The 13956-nt window shown below is 45.6% G+C and overlaps 1 protein-coding gene across 3 annotated transcripts in view; it reads right to left on the reverse strand.

Annotated features, from left to right (window-relative positions):
* LOC134351431 (gastrula zinc finger protein XlCGF8.2DB-like) overlaps positions 1-12013 on the reverse strand; it is a 138092-nt gene extending 126079 nt beyond the window's left edge. Inside the window, exons 1-2 of one of the 3 annotated variants that reach the window (XM_063057543.1) lie at positions 11931-12013; positions 4868-8415 (exon numbers count right to left, since the gene is read on the reverse strand). In XM_063057543.1, the coding sequence (XP_062913613.1) occupies positions 7090-7533 (444 nt within the window). In that variant the 5' untranslated portion in view covers positions 7534-8415; positions 11931-12013 and the 3' untranslated portion in view covers positions 4868-7089. Of the gene's footprint in view, positions 1-4867; positions 8416-11930 lie in introns of those variants that run through there. The other 2 variants (XM_063057544.1, XR_010019149.1) reach the window with 2 other exon arrangements.
* Between the last annotated feature and the right edge of the window lie 1943 nt (positions 12014-13956).

Below are 13956 nucleotides of genomic sequence, written 5' to 3' on the forward strand. Positions count from 1 at the left end.
AAGCACTGGAGAGGTCTCACTTGGAGTATGGTGAGCAGGTTTGGGCCCCTTAGAAAGGATGCGCTGAAGCTAGAGAGGGTTCAAATGATTCCAGGATTAAATGGCTTGTCATATGAAGAGCGACTGATGGCTCTGGGCCTGTATTCACTAGAATTCAGAAGAATGAGAGGTGTCCTCATTGAGTTCTATCAAATAGTGAAAAATCTTGACAAAGTGTATGTGGAGAGGATGTGTCCTATGGTGGGAGAGTCTAAGACCAGAGGACACATCCTCAGAATAGAGGGGCGCCCTTTTAGAATGGAGATGAGGTAGAATTTCTTTAGCCAGAGAGTTGTGAATCTGTGGAATCCGTTGCCACAGGCAGCTTTGGAGGCTAAGGCTTTATGTATATGTAAGGCAGAAGTTGATAGATTCTTGATTGGTCAGGGGATGAAGGGATTTGGGGAGAAGGCAGAAAATTGGGGCTGAGAGGAAAATTGGTTCAGCCATGATGAAATAGCGGAGGAGACTCAATATGCCAAATGGCCTAATTCTGTTCCTATATCTTATGGTCAAATGGGAATGCCAGTGCCAGCAGGGCCTCCTTTGACTCATGCACAAATGTCCTGGATCTGGACCACAGAAAACCATATCAATTTTTAAAGCCGTCAGTGAAGCAATAAGCAAACCAAGGAGGGGTAGATGTTGCCTTTAAATGCTCATCCCTTTAAACCTGGAGACTATGTACAAACTTTGTATATGTAAAGATGCTTAAGAAAGACCGTCTTTCTCCTGGGTGGAAAAGGCCCTATTAAGCGATTCTGGTGACAAGGACTACTGTGAAATTCCAAGGGAAGCCTGATTAGATATACAGAACAAACTCTAAGTTATCTTCTCTGGAAGAAGGAAAGACAGAATACTGAATTATCGAGAAATTACTTTTGTTCCATGGACCATTCGGGTTTATTATACAGGGGAAAACCCATAATACTTACTTGGGCTTAGCGTATGAATATGCTACATGGACTAATGTAGTTAGTTACTGGGTGTGTATGGGGATTCCCACAATGGTGCTAGAAAGCGCCTCTACAACCCACTCCTCCAATCTCCTCTCATTGATTGGAACAACTGATTCCAAATAGCTTTGGTAGAAGGCATTATCCCAGAAGTTCATATACCTTTTCCAACAAACATGTAATATTGGATCATTTTTCTCAATAAATAAATGAACAAGAATGATGTTGTGTTTTTTTCATTGGGTTCTCTTTATCTAGTTTTAAGATTTACTTGAAGACCTTAACACATTTTAGGTCATACTTACAGGGTTTACAAACTCTCTAGCACCACAGTATACATGGAGCAGGGGGTGTGTCCTTATGGGGATAAGGTGAGATAGGGAAATGGTGAAGGACAGGTAGGGTCGGGGGCATTACTGGAAGGTGTTGCTCCTCCAACCTGAGTGTGGCCTTATTGCAATTGTCGGAATGGGAATGGGAAGTAGAATTAAAACAGTGGCCACTGGCGGACATTGTGTAGGTGCTCAATGGTGGTCGCCCAATCTATGTTTGGTCTTACCAATATACAGGGTGCTACCCGGGAGCACCGGATACAGTGGATGACCCCATCCGACTCACAAGTGAAGTGTTGCCTCACCTGGAAGGACTGTTTGGGGCCATGAATGGTCATGATGGAGGAGGTGTAAGGGCAAGTGTAGCACTTGTTCTGCTTGCAATGATAAGTGCCAGGAGGGAGAGATCAGTGGGGAGGGACAAATGGATAAGGGAGTCACATAGGTAGCAATTCCTTTGGAAATCAGAAAGTGGGGGTGGGGGGGAGGAAAGGAAAGATGTGCTTGATGATGGGATCCCATTGGAGATGCCAAAAGTTACAAAGAATTATATACTGGACACAGAGGCTGGTGGGGTGGTGGATGAGGACAAAAGGAACCCTATCCCCGATGGGTTGAGGGCAGATGTGCGTGAAATGGAAGAGATGCAGTTGAGGGCCGTGTTGATGGTGGAGGAAGGGAAGCCCCTTTCTTTGAAAAAGGAGGCTATCTCCTTAGTTTTGGAATGAAAAGCCTCATCCTGAGAGCACAAACACGAGGAATTCTGCAGATGCTGGAAATTCAAGCAACACACATCAAAGTTGCTGGTGAATGCAGCAGGCCAGGCAGCATCTCTAGGAAGAGGTACAGTCGACGTTTCGGGCCGAGACCCTTCGTCAGGACTAACTGAAGGAAGAGCTAGTAAGAGAGTTGAAAGTGGGAGGGGGAGGGGGAGGGGGAGATCCAAAATGTTAGGAGAAGACAGGAGGGGGAGGGATAGAGCCAAGAGCTGGACAGTTGATTGGCAAAAGGGATATGAGAGGATCATGGGACAGGAGGCCGAGGGAGAAAGAAAGGTGGAGGGGGGAACCCAGAGGATGGGCAAGGGGTATAGTGAGAGGGACAGAGGGAGAAAAAGGAGAGAGAGAAAGAGTGTGTGTATATAAGTAAATAACGGATGGGGTACGAGGGGGAGGTGAGGCATTAGCAGAAGTTTGAGAAGTCAATGTTCATGCCATCAGGTTGGAGGCTACCCAGGCGGAATATAAGGTGTTGCTCCTCCAACCTGAGTGTGGCTTCATCTTTACAGTAGAGGAGGCCGTGGATAGACATATCAGAATGGGAAGATCCTGCTTTCTCTGGCGGACAGAGCGTAGGTGTTCAGCAAAATGATCTTCCAGTCTGCATCAGGTCTCGCCAATATATAGAAGGTCACACCGGAAGCATCGGACGCAGTATATCACCCCAGCCGACTCACAGGTGAAGTGTCGCCTCCCACTTTCAAATCTCTTACTAGCTCTTCTTTCAGTTAGTCCTGATGAAGGGTCTCGGCCCGAAACGTTGACTTTACCTCTTCCTAGAATAGCTGCCTGGTCTGCTGCGTTCACCAGCAACTTTGATCCTGAGAGCAGATGCGGTGGAGACGGAGGAATTGAGAGAAGGGGATGGCATCTTTTTCAAGTAATAGGGTGAGAAGAGACATAGTCCAGGTAGCTGTGAGAATCAGTGGGTTTATAAAAGATATCAGTAGGTAAGCTGTCTCCAGAGATAAAGAGATCGAGAAAGGGGAGGGAGGTGTCAGAAATGGACCAGGTAAATTTGAGGGTGGGGTGGAAGATGAATGCAAAATTGATGCGGTCACCATTTCAGTTGTCAATGTATTGTAGGAAATGTTGGTGAGTGATACGTGTAGGCTTGGAGCATAGTTTGTTCCACATAGCCAACAAAAGGGCAGGCATAGCTGGGGTCTATGTGGGTGCCGATGGATACACCTTTTGTTTGAAGGAAGTGGGAGGATCAGTACAGGTGTCAGGCAGGATAGTGAAATGCTCCTCTTGTGGAATGTGGGAAGGTAGGGAAACCTCCAGTGTCCCCGATGACTACAACTGCGGGATGCATCCAGCTGCAGCTTCTAACAAATAGTGTCTTATGGTCTCTCACCTTATCTCCTTACCTGCCTATCATCTGGTGCTCCACCCTTTTCCCTTTCTCCTATAGCCTTCTGCCCTCTCCCATCAGATTCCCCTTTCTCCAGGCCATTATTTCTTTCACCAATCAATTTCCAAGCTCTTTACTTCACCCCCCAACTCCCCGTTTCACCCACCTACTACCTTTTAATTCTTCCTCTACTCGTCCCACCTTCTTACTCTGACTTCTCGTATTTTTACTCCAGTCCTGATAAAGGGTTTTGGTCCCAAATGTCAGCTGTTTACTCTTTTCCATAGATGTTTCCTGGCCGGTTGAGTTCCTCTAGCATTGTTTGTGTGTGGCAGTTTAACTCAATTTATCTACTTACACAGGCATAATCAAGTGGCAAACGTCATTCACCAATATCTTGCTTTAAAATACAAACTCATAAAAGGCACTATGCCTTACAATAAATACAAGCCTGATCCAGTTTTAGAGTCAGAGTTTTACAAATTATATTACGATCAATATATTACAAATATGACTATATATAGTAAGCATCCAGATATATCACAGGATAATCAAGCAAGAACAACTTGCCATTCCAAACACACACATTTCATGCTCAACAGAGTATCTCTAAACTGTCAGTCAGCTTCCAAATGTTGCTACTCCACCATTCTTTGCCACACCCCCCTGTTGATTCCCTTCTCACCATACGCTCTTACACACTGACCGTTGTCCAGTGCCACAACTTCTGCCCTGTGCTGACCTGTTTCTGGTTTCGAACCCTGCTCCACTGAACATCCATCTGTTCACGGAGGGTCAGGAAACTGCGTAGATGTGCACATAGGTACTCAGTTGTGTAAATTCATGTGTTCTTTCATTGAGACAATAAGGGTACTTGTCAGTAATTACAGATTCTCTATGTGCTTGCTGATCATTATTACATAGAACATAGAATAATACAGCACAGTACAGGCCCTTCGACCCACATTGTTGTGCCAACACTCAAACCCTGCCTCCCATATAACCCCCCACCTTAAATTCCTCCACATACCTGTCTAGTAGTCTCTTAAATTTCACTAGTGTATCTGCCTCCACCACTGACTCAGGCAGTGCATTACACACACCAACCACTCTCTGAGTAAAAAACCTTCCTCTAATATCCCCCTTGAACTTCCCTCCCCTTACCTTAAAGCCATGTCCTCTTGTATTGAGCAGTGGTGCCCTGGGGAAGAGGCACTGGCTATCCACTCTATCTATTCCTCTTAATATCTTGTATACCTCTATCGTGTCTCCTCTCATCCTCCTTCTCTCCAAAGAGTAAAGCCCTAGCTCCCTTAATCTCTGATCAAAATCCATAATCTCTAAACCAGGCAGCATTCTGGTAAATCTCCTCTGTACCCTTTCCAATGCTTCCACATCCTTCCTATAGTGAGGCGAACAGAACTGGACACAGTACTCCAAGTGTGGCCTAACCAGTTTTATAGAGCTCCATCATTATCTCGCAACTCTTAAACTCTATCCCACGACTTATGAAAGCTAACACCCCATAAGCTTTCTTAACTACCCTATCTACCTGTGAGGCAACTTTCAGGGATCTGTGGACATGTACCCCCAGATCCCTCTGCTCCTCCACACTGCCAAGTATCCTGCCATTTACTTTGTACTCTGCCTTGGAGTTCGTCCTTCCAAAGTGTACCACCTCACACTTCTCTGGGTTGAACTCCAATTGCCACTTCTCAGCCCACTTCTGCATCCTACCAATGTCTCTCTGCAATCTTCGACAATCCTCTACACTATCTACAACACCACCAACCTTTGTCTCGTCTGCAAACTTGCCAACCCACCCTTCTATCCCCACATCCAGGTTGTTAATAAAAAAATCACGAAAAGTAGAGGTCCCAGAACCGATCCTTGTGGGACACCACTAGTCACAACCCTCCAATCCAAATGTACTCCCTTCACCACGACCCTCTGCCTTCTGCAGGCAAGCCAATTCTGAATCCACCTGGCCAAACTTCCCTGGATCCCATGCCTTCTGACTTTCTGAATAAGCCTACCGTGTGGAATTACTAAGGAGTAGATCCTTGTAACAATAATAACTGTGAAATGAGCAGGGAATAAGGAGGTTAACCACCAATATACGAAGAACAGAACATGGAACAGAAACACTGACAGTGTCTAGCTGGGCTGGGTTGACTCTCTACTGTACACTGGGTATGTTGTAGAGTCACTGGACACCTGGGACACAGTTTAAAAATGGGACGGATTTATTTGTCATAGATCCAGAATATTAAACTTCAGTCCCATTAAAGGTGAACATCAGCAGAATAAACTCCACCCATGCCCAGTGACCAGGGTGCTGAACCGGGTTTGATGAGCAGCAACAATAATTGCCGAATTCTATACCAACTTTGAACTTGCCTCTGGAGTCAGCAGCTGTGATGGTGAAATATCTAATGTCACAATCATGGACTCTACAGCGTGGTCTATGCACCCCCACTGGCAGACTGTGCAACAGGTTCGGCAATTGCGCTTTTGAATATGCACTTTCCAGCTAATTATGTTTCATTATGGCAGCATTTAACTTCCTTCTTTTCATCGTAGTCTTGTCAAGACTTGAGCAAAGCACAGCAACGTTATGCTTCCTGCCTACCTTCATCCGTGTCTAAGAAAGGACTACTGTTCAGACTGACGCTGGAAAGGAGTGTTATTCATTTAGTATTTTGATATTGCTTTCAACTGCAGCATTGATATTTTACATTCATTTTCAGAGTTTTAGTTATTGGTCCTGTTGGCTTAGTGCTTATTGTTTCTCTTTCCCTTAAAATTCTGCGAAGTTTTCATTAAAGTCAGTGAACTACTGACCCACTTAGCTGTGCCTCGCTCTGCACTTGGACCATATCCAAACATCTTAACATCAAGCATGCAGCTTATTTAACTACCTTCTGCAGTGTGCAACAACGTTGGATGACCGAGTGAATCTCTTCCCACATTCAGAGCTTACGGAGCCAGCCGAGGTCAGGATGGTGGAGAAGGAGCAAGTTAGGATATTGGAAGAGCCTGCCAGGATGTTGAAGGAGCCAGTTTGGTTCAGAGATTGGCTCGGACATTTCACCTGTGATCATGTGAGTTGCTGTTACCCTTGTCTGGTGGGTGGACAGACAACAGGGGAGCTGTGTAGCCTTGATGGTAATGAAGACTAGACTTCAAACTTCGGACTTGTCTGCTGCTGCAGTCCAGGTGAGAAACATGGAAGAGTTTACAGCGTGGTGTCTGAGCACGGCTGGGGCCTGGACTCTCCCATCGATACTGCCATCTTGTGTTCGAGCGGTGGAATGATAAGCTGTATTACGTGTGCCTGCACACTGCTGGGAGACTACCATCAATCACCGGACATTGTCGCTCAGGGTCCTGGACTATATATATGATTTTTTATTGAGTGAATATACTTCTTTGCTCACTACTTTGATTATGTTACTTGGTATTTTTGAATGTTTCCAACCTTGGCCCCAGAGGAACGCTGTCTCATTCAATTGTATTTACATATGGTTTTAAAAATAATTAAACTTACTTTGATGTGAATGGCCTCTTCCCTTAGTGAGCTTGCAGATATACCTTCAGTTCAATAACAGAGTGAATCACTTCCATCAGTCTGAGCAGGGGAATGGCTTCTCCCCAGCATGAACTCTCTTATGTCTCTGTAGGCTAGATAGGTGAGTGAATCCCTTCCCACAGTATGAGCAGGTGAATGGCCTCTCCCCACTGTGAACTGTCTGATGTGCTAGCAGGTCGTATGACTGAGAGAATCCCTTCCCACAGTGTGAGCAGATGAAAGGCCACTCCCCAGTGTGAACCGACAGATGTGTCTGCAGTCTGTATGCGCGAATGAATCCCTTCCCACACACAGAACAGGTGAATGGCCTCTCCCCAGTGTGAAGTCGCTGATGTCTCTGTAAGTTGGATGACCGAGTGAATCCCTTCCCACAGTCTGAGCAAGTGAATGGCCTCTCCCCAGTGTGAACTGACTGGTGTGCCAGTAGGTCACATGACCGAGTGAATCCCTTCCCACAGTCTAAGCATGTTAATAGCATTTCCCCAGTGTGAACTGACTGGTGTGCCTGTAGGCTGGATGACACTCATGCCTTCCCATACACAGAACAATTGAATAGCCTCTCCCTCGTATGAACTTGCTGGTGTCTGCAGGTTGGATGAGTGAGTGAATCCCTTCCCACACACAGAACAGGTGAACGGTTTCTCCTCCGTGTGATTTTGCTAGTGTGTCTTCCTCTGGAATGAGTGAGAGAATCCCTTCCCACAGTTCTCTATCAATTTAACAAATTGACGTCAGACGTAGGAAAATCCTTGCACAATTAATGCAGCTGAAGAACTGATCTCTGGTGAACAAATGCTGGTATATTCTCAGCACCCTGGTTCCATTGAGTTACAACAGAAAACTTCATTTCAGACACAAAGCACATTTCAGGCTGGGAAGAGATACTTCTTCATCTCCAAAAATCAACAACAGATACATTGGTTTTATAAAGGAAATATCTGGAGAGAGGCAGCAAAGCTGACGTGTTGTTGTGTTTGAGGTTCCCGTACACTGATTCTCTGTCGTTTCTAATCTGTAATAAGATTCACAAAAGTCATCAATGGGTGAAGGACAGCACTTCAGATGAGTTAATTTTCATCTCTATGGTGGTCTCTGACATCACACTTTTGCAGCCAGGTTGAACACAAAATGGAGGAACAACTCCTCATCGTCTGACTGGGCACAGATCAGACATCTGGACTGGCCATCAAATTCTTTGATGATTTTCCTGTTTGTATCAGAATGGGACTTTTCATCTGTGACATGGCTCAATTTGACTCTCTCCATTAGTATTATTCACTTGATCCCTCTAAGCTGCACGGGTGCGTGGCTGTGCAGTAACTGAAATACTCTCATGCAGATAGCCTTTGTTGCCGCACAGCTGGAATTTAAATTCATATAATGTTAATTTAAAGTGCCACACAGTTTTCAGGACATGTAAGAATTTCTTGCTCAGACCAATAGTTGGCCTGTGCAGTTGCTGAAAAACATTAGAGGGAACATTAGTATCATTTGAAGTTCTTGTCATGTCCCCCAGAGCACTACAAAGAACACATGGCTGATCCTGGAGTCTTTCCAATTACACTGAACCCTTCTGCAAAAATGATTGACAGTGATGAACTCATCGATGGTAATGCCAATGAATGTAAAGGAGAGGGGAGTAGGCTTTCTCATTGGAGTTTAGCATATTTGACATGTGAAAGCTACAGACTACTTGTTGCCCAGGACGAAGTGTTTGATATCATCATGTACCCAGAGAGAATATATACAACATGTTCTTACTGGCAGAAAGGTCCAGAACAAGAGGAAGTAGAACAAAAGTGATTTTCTCAAGAAATTTCCTCTGGAAACGAGAAGTAGTAATGGGGAATAGGGAAATGGTGCACAAACCAAATAAGCATTTTGCATCAATCTTCACTGTGGAAGACACTAGCAGTATGGTGGAAGTTCAAGAGTATCAGGGCTCAGAAATGAGTGACATTACCAGGGAAAAGGTTCTGTGGAAACTGAAAGGTCTGAAAGTAGGTAAGTCACCTTGACAAGAAGATGGACATCTGGTGCAGGATTCCCTAAAGGTTAATTGGCAGGTTGAGTCAGTGGTGAGGAAGGGACATCCTTTTAGAAGGGAGATGAGGAAGATTTTCTTTAGTCAGAGAGTGGTGAATCCTATGGAATTCATTACTACAGGTGGCTGTGGAGGTAAGTCTTTACATATATTTAATGCAGAGGTTGATAGGTTCTTGATTAGTCGGGGCATGAAGGGATGAAGGCAGAGAATGGGGTTGAGAGGAAAAATGGATTAACCTGACGAAATGGTGAAGCAGACTCAATGAGTGAAATGGCCTAATTCTGCTCCAGTATCTTTTATCCAAGAACAAAAGTTGATGGAATGATATTGTTCTTTTTTTCAATACAGCACTAAATGATAAATTTCATTGATTGGAAGGTAGACTCTTCATCCGAGATTACCTCAGAACTATATTTTTGTTCTAAATTTCTAATCCTTGGATTTAGATTCACACACAAAATGCTGGAGGAACTCAGCAGGCCAGGAGGCATCTATGGAAAAGAGGACTGTACTCTTCCATAGATGCTGCCTGGCCTGCTGAGTTCCTCCAGCATTTTGTGTGTGTTGCTTGGTTTCCAGCTTCTGCAGATTTTATCTTGTTTGTCCTTGGATTTAGATAGCAGGAGCTCAGCTGTGTCTAACAGATCCATCCGCTCCTTGTCCCTGTGCCTGCACATACAAACACACTCTACGGACTGGCCGGGAATGCACTGGAACTACCACCCATGGCTGCCCCTGTACCCAGAAACCCATCTATTTGATATAGTCCCAGTGATGCACAAGCACGGCTAAAATGGTACAGCATCTTTGCTCACCAGCAGAAAACTCCCCTGGCCCGGGTACGGTTCATGGGGCTGAGAGAGAGGGAAAGGAACAGGACTGTCCCAAGTTTGTCTGGCGAGCTTACAGCAATTGTTCCTCAGTCAGGGTGCAGATGCCAGTGTTTATGAAAGACGAGAAAATCTGCAGATGCTGGAAATCCGAGCAACACGCACAAAATGCTGGAGGAATTCAGCAGGCCATACGGCATCTATGGAAAAAAGTACAGCCGATGTTTCAGGCTAAACCCTTCGGCAGGACCGAAGAAAAAAAGCTGAGGAGTAGATTTGAGAGTTGGGGGGAGGGGAGAGAGAAATGCTGGTGAAACTTGGAAGGGGAGAGATGAAGCAAAGAGCTGGGAAGTTGATTGGTGAAAGAGACAGAAGGGGCAGGGTAGGGGAAGGAGCACCAGAGGGAGGTGATGGGCGGGCAAGGAGATGACATGACAGAGGGACAAGGGGATGGGAAATGGTGAAGTGGGGAGTGCGTGGAGGTATTACCAGAAGTTTGAGAAATTCATGTTCATGCCATCAAGTTGGGGCTACCCAAATGGAATATAAGGTGTTGTTCCTCCAACCCAAGTGTGGCCTTATCCCTACAGTTGAGGAGGCCATAGATGGATATATCGGAATATCGGAACAGGAACAGAAAATGGAATTAAAATGGGTGGCCACTGGAAGATTCCGCTTGTTCTGGCAGACGGAACATAGATGCTCAGTGAAGCGGTCTCCCAATCTACATCAGGTCTCACCGATGGAGTGATAGGTGAGGACAAGAGGAACCCTATCCTTGGTAGGGTGGTGGGAGGATGGGGTAAGACCAGACATGCTAGGAATGGAAGAGATGCAGCTGAGGGCAGCGCTGATGGTGGAGGAAGGGAAGCCCCGTTCTTTGAAAAAAGGACATCTCCTTCATTCTAGAACATCTCTTCCATTTCACACATTTCTGCTGTTACCCCATCCTCCCGTCACGCTACCATGGATAGGGTTCCTCTTTCCTCACCTATCACCCAGCCAGCCACCGCGACCAGCAGATAATTCTCTGAAACTTCCACCATCTCCAAATGGATCCCACCACCAAACACGTCTTTCCCTCCCTCTGTTTTCTGCTTTCCACACGGATCGCTCCTTAAGCGATTCCCTTGTCCATTCGCCTCTCCACTGATCTCCCTCCTGGCACTTATCCTTGCAAGTGGAACAAGTGCTTCACCTGCCCCTACACCTCCTCCCTCACCACCATTCAGGGCCCCAAACAGTCCTTCCAGGTGAGGTGACATTTCACCTATGTGTCTGTTGGGGCCATATACTGTGTTCAGTGCTTCCAGTGTGGCCTCTTGTACATCGGTGAGACCCGACGTAGATTGGGAGACTGCTTTGCCGAGCATCTATGCTCCGCCACCAGAAGAAGTGGGATCTCCCAGTGGCCACCCGTTTCGATATGTCCATCCATAGTCTCCTCCACTGTCGTGATCATGACACACTTAGGTTGGAGGAACACGTTATATTCCATTTGGGTAGCCTCCAACCTGATGGTATGAACATTGACTTCTTAAACTTTCGGTAATGCTCCCCCCCCCTTCACCATTTCCCATCCCCTTTTCCCTCTCTCACCTTATCTCCTTACCCGGCTATCCACTCCCTATGGTGTTCCTCCTCCCTTTTCTTTCTTCTAGGGCCCTCTGTCTCTTCCACTAATCAACTTCCAAGTTCTTTACTTCACCTCTCCCCCTCCAGGTTTCACCGATCACCTTGTGTTTCTCTCTCCCCTCCCCCACCTTTTCAATCTACTCCTCAGCTTTTCAGTCCTGCCGAAGGGTTTCGGCCCGAAACGCCGACTGTACCTTTATCCATCGATGCTGCCTAGCCTGCTGAGTTCCTCCAGCAGACACAAAACGCAGGAGGGACTCGGAAGGCCAGAAAGCATCTACAGAAGAGAGTGAACAGTCGACGTTTCGGACCGACACCTCACTTCTTTGACGCCTACGCTATTTCCGAAAGCCCCGCTCCTACCTGCTACCGACACTCCAGAGCCTGTTGTCTACTGAGCGCATGCGCGATATTCGGGACTCGCCGGCGTTGCGTCACCGATACGGGGAGGCTTCTGGGTAAGCACCGTGCTGTGAACTTGCTGTGCCTCTTTTACCTTGTCTGCGAGGACAACCTCGTCCGACCTTTTAACTATCCTGATTTCTGCAGCAAGTCTTTTCTTGCATTTTTACGTTCCTACCACAAGCAAAAGAAGATCTGCAGCTGCTGGAAATCCAAGCAGCACACAGAAAATACTGCAGGAACTCTGCAGGCCAGGCAGCATCCATTTCCAGAGTCCCTTCTCTAAAGGTAATAAGGCGGACGATCGTACTGCAAAAGAAGCAGCAGTTAGGCCCCCCTTGTTGTTCCGGAAGCAAGCGCAGACTGGCTCTGATGACACTCCCAATTTGGAGCAGCATAGCAGTCCACTCCATCGGATGAAAGGGCAAAGTGGGACAAGCTGGGTTGGAAGCAGCACGATGGTATGTGGCTTCACCCAGATGGACTCAATACCCCATTATTGCCAGATGTGTTCAAATGTGGGCAAGTGGGGAATGACTGACCAAACTTGCTATGACCCTGTAGTATCTCAAGTTACAGAACAAATCTGTAGACATTGTATGAGATGTGCCTAACAGAATATGGGAAAAGTGGTACAAGTAACAGCATCTCATACCCTGTCGTTAGATGGCCCTTCTGTACACTTACAGACGGACCTCATTCAATTTCCTCAATGTGATGGGTATCAGTAGGTATTAGTCATTTTTGATTTGTTCTCACTATTGGTTGAAACATTCCTTGTAGAAAGAATTATGCAGTTATGGTAGCAAAATGTTTGTTAGAGGAAACAATCCCGCAATTTGGGATCCCTGGGAAAATATCGAGTGGTAAAGTCATTAAAGAATAAGCTACGCCTTACAGATGGATCATAATTTCCATTGTGTAGCTACCATCCTCAGTCGGCAAGCCTTGTAGAAAGGATGAATGGAACAATTATGAATAAACTTAGAAAATTAGAAATTAGAAATGTGTGCAATAAAGGAACAGCAGTTATAATGGGTGACTTCAATCTACATGTAGACTGGGTGAACCAAATTGGTAAAGGTGCTGAGGAAGAGGATTTCTTGGAATGTATGCGGGATGGTTTTTTGAACCAACATGTCGAGGAACCAACTAGAGAGCAGGCTATTCTGGACTGGGTTTTGAGCAATGAGGAAGGGTTAATTAGCGATCTTGTCGTGAGAGGCCCCTTGGGTAAGAGTGACCATAATATGGTGGAATTCTTCATTAAGATGGAGAGTGACATAGTTAATTCAGAAACAAAGTTTCTGAACTTAAAGAGGGGTAACTTTGAAGGTATGAGACATGAATTAGCTAAGATAGACTGGCAAATGACACTTAAAGGATTGACGGTGGATATGCAATGGCAAGCATTTAAAGGTTGCATGGATGAACTACAACAATTGTTCATCCCAGTTTGGCAAAAGAATAAATCAAGGAAGGTAGTGCACCCGTGGCTGACAAAAGAAATTAGGGATAGTGTCAATTCCAAAGAAGCATACAAATTAGCCAGAGAAAGTGGCTCACCTGAGGACTGGGAGAAATTCAGAGTTCAGCAGAGGAGGACAAAGGGCTTAATTAGGAAGGGGAAAAAAGATTATGAGAGAAAACTGGCAGGGAACATAAAAACGGACTGTAAAAGCTTTTATAGATATGTAAAAAGGAAAAGACTGGTAAAGACAAAGGTAGGTCCCCTGCAGACAGAAACAGGTGAATTGATTATGGGGAGCAAGGACATGGCAGACCAATTGAATAATTACTTTGGTTCTGTCTTCACTAAGGAGGACATAAATAATCTTCCAGAAATAGTAAGGGACAGAGGGTCCAGTGAGATGGAGGAACTGAGCGAAATACATGTTAGTGGGAAAGTGGTGTTAGGTAAATTGAAGGGATTGAAGGCAGATAAATCCCCAGGGCCAAATGGTCTGCATCCTAGAGTGCTTAAGGA

The sequence above is a fragment of the Mobula hypostoma genome, chromosome 9 (genome assembly GCF_963921235.1).
Source record: "Mobula hypostoma chromosome 9, sMobHyp1.1, whole genome shotgun sequence".
Classification (NCBI taxonomy): domain Eukaryota; kingdom Metazoa; phylum Chordata; class Chondrichthyes; order Myliobatiformes; family Myliobatidae; genus Mobula; species Mobula hypostoma.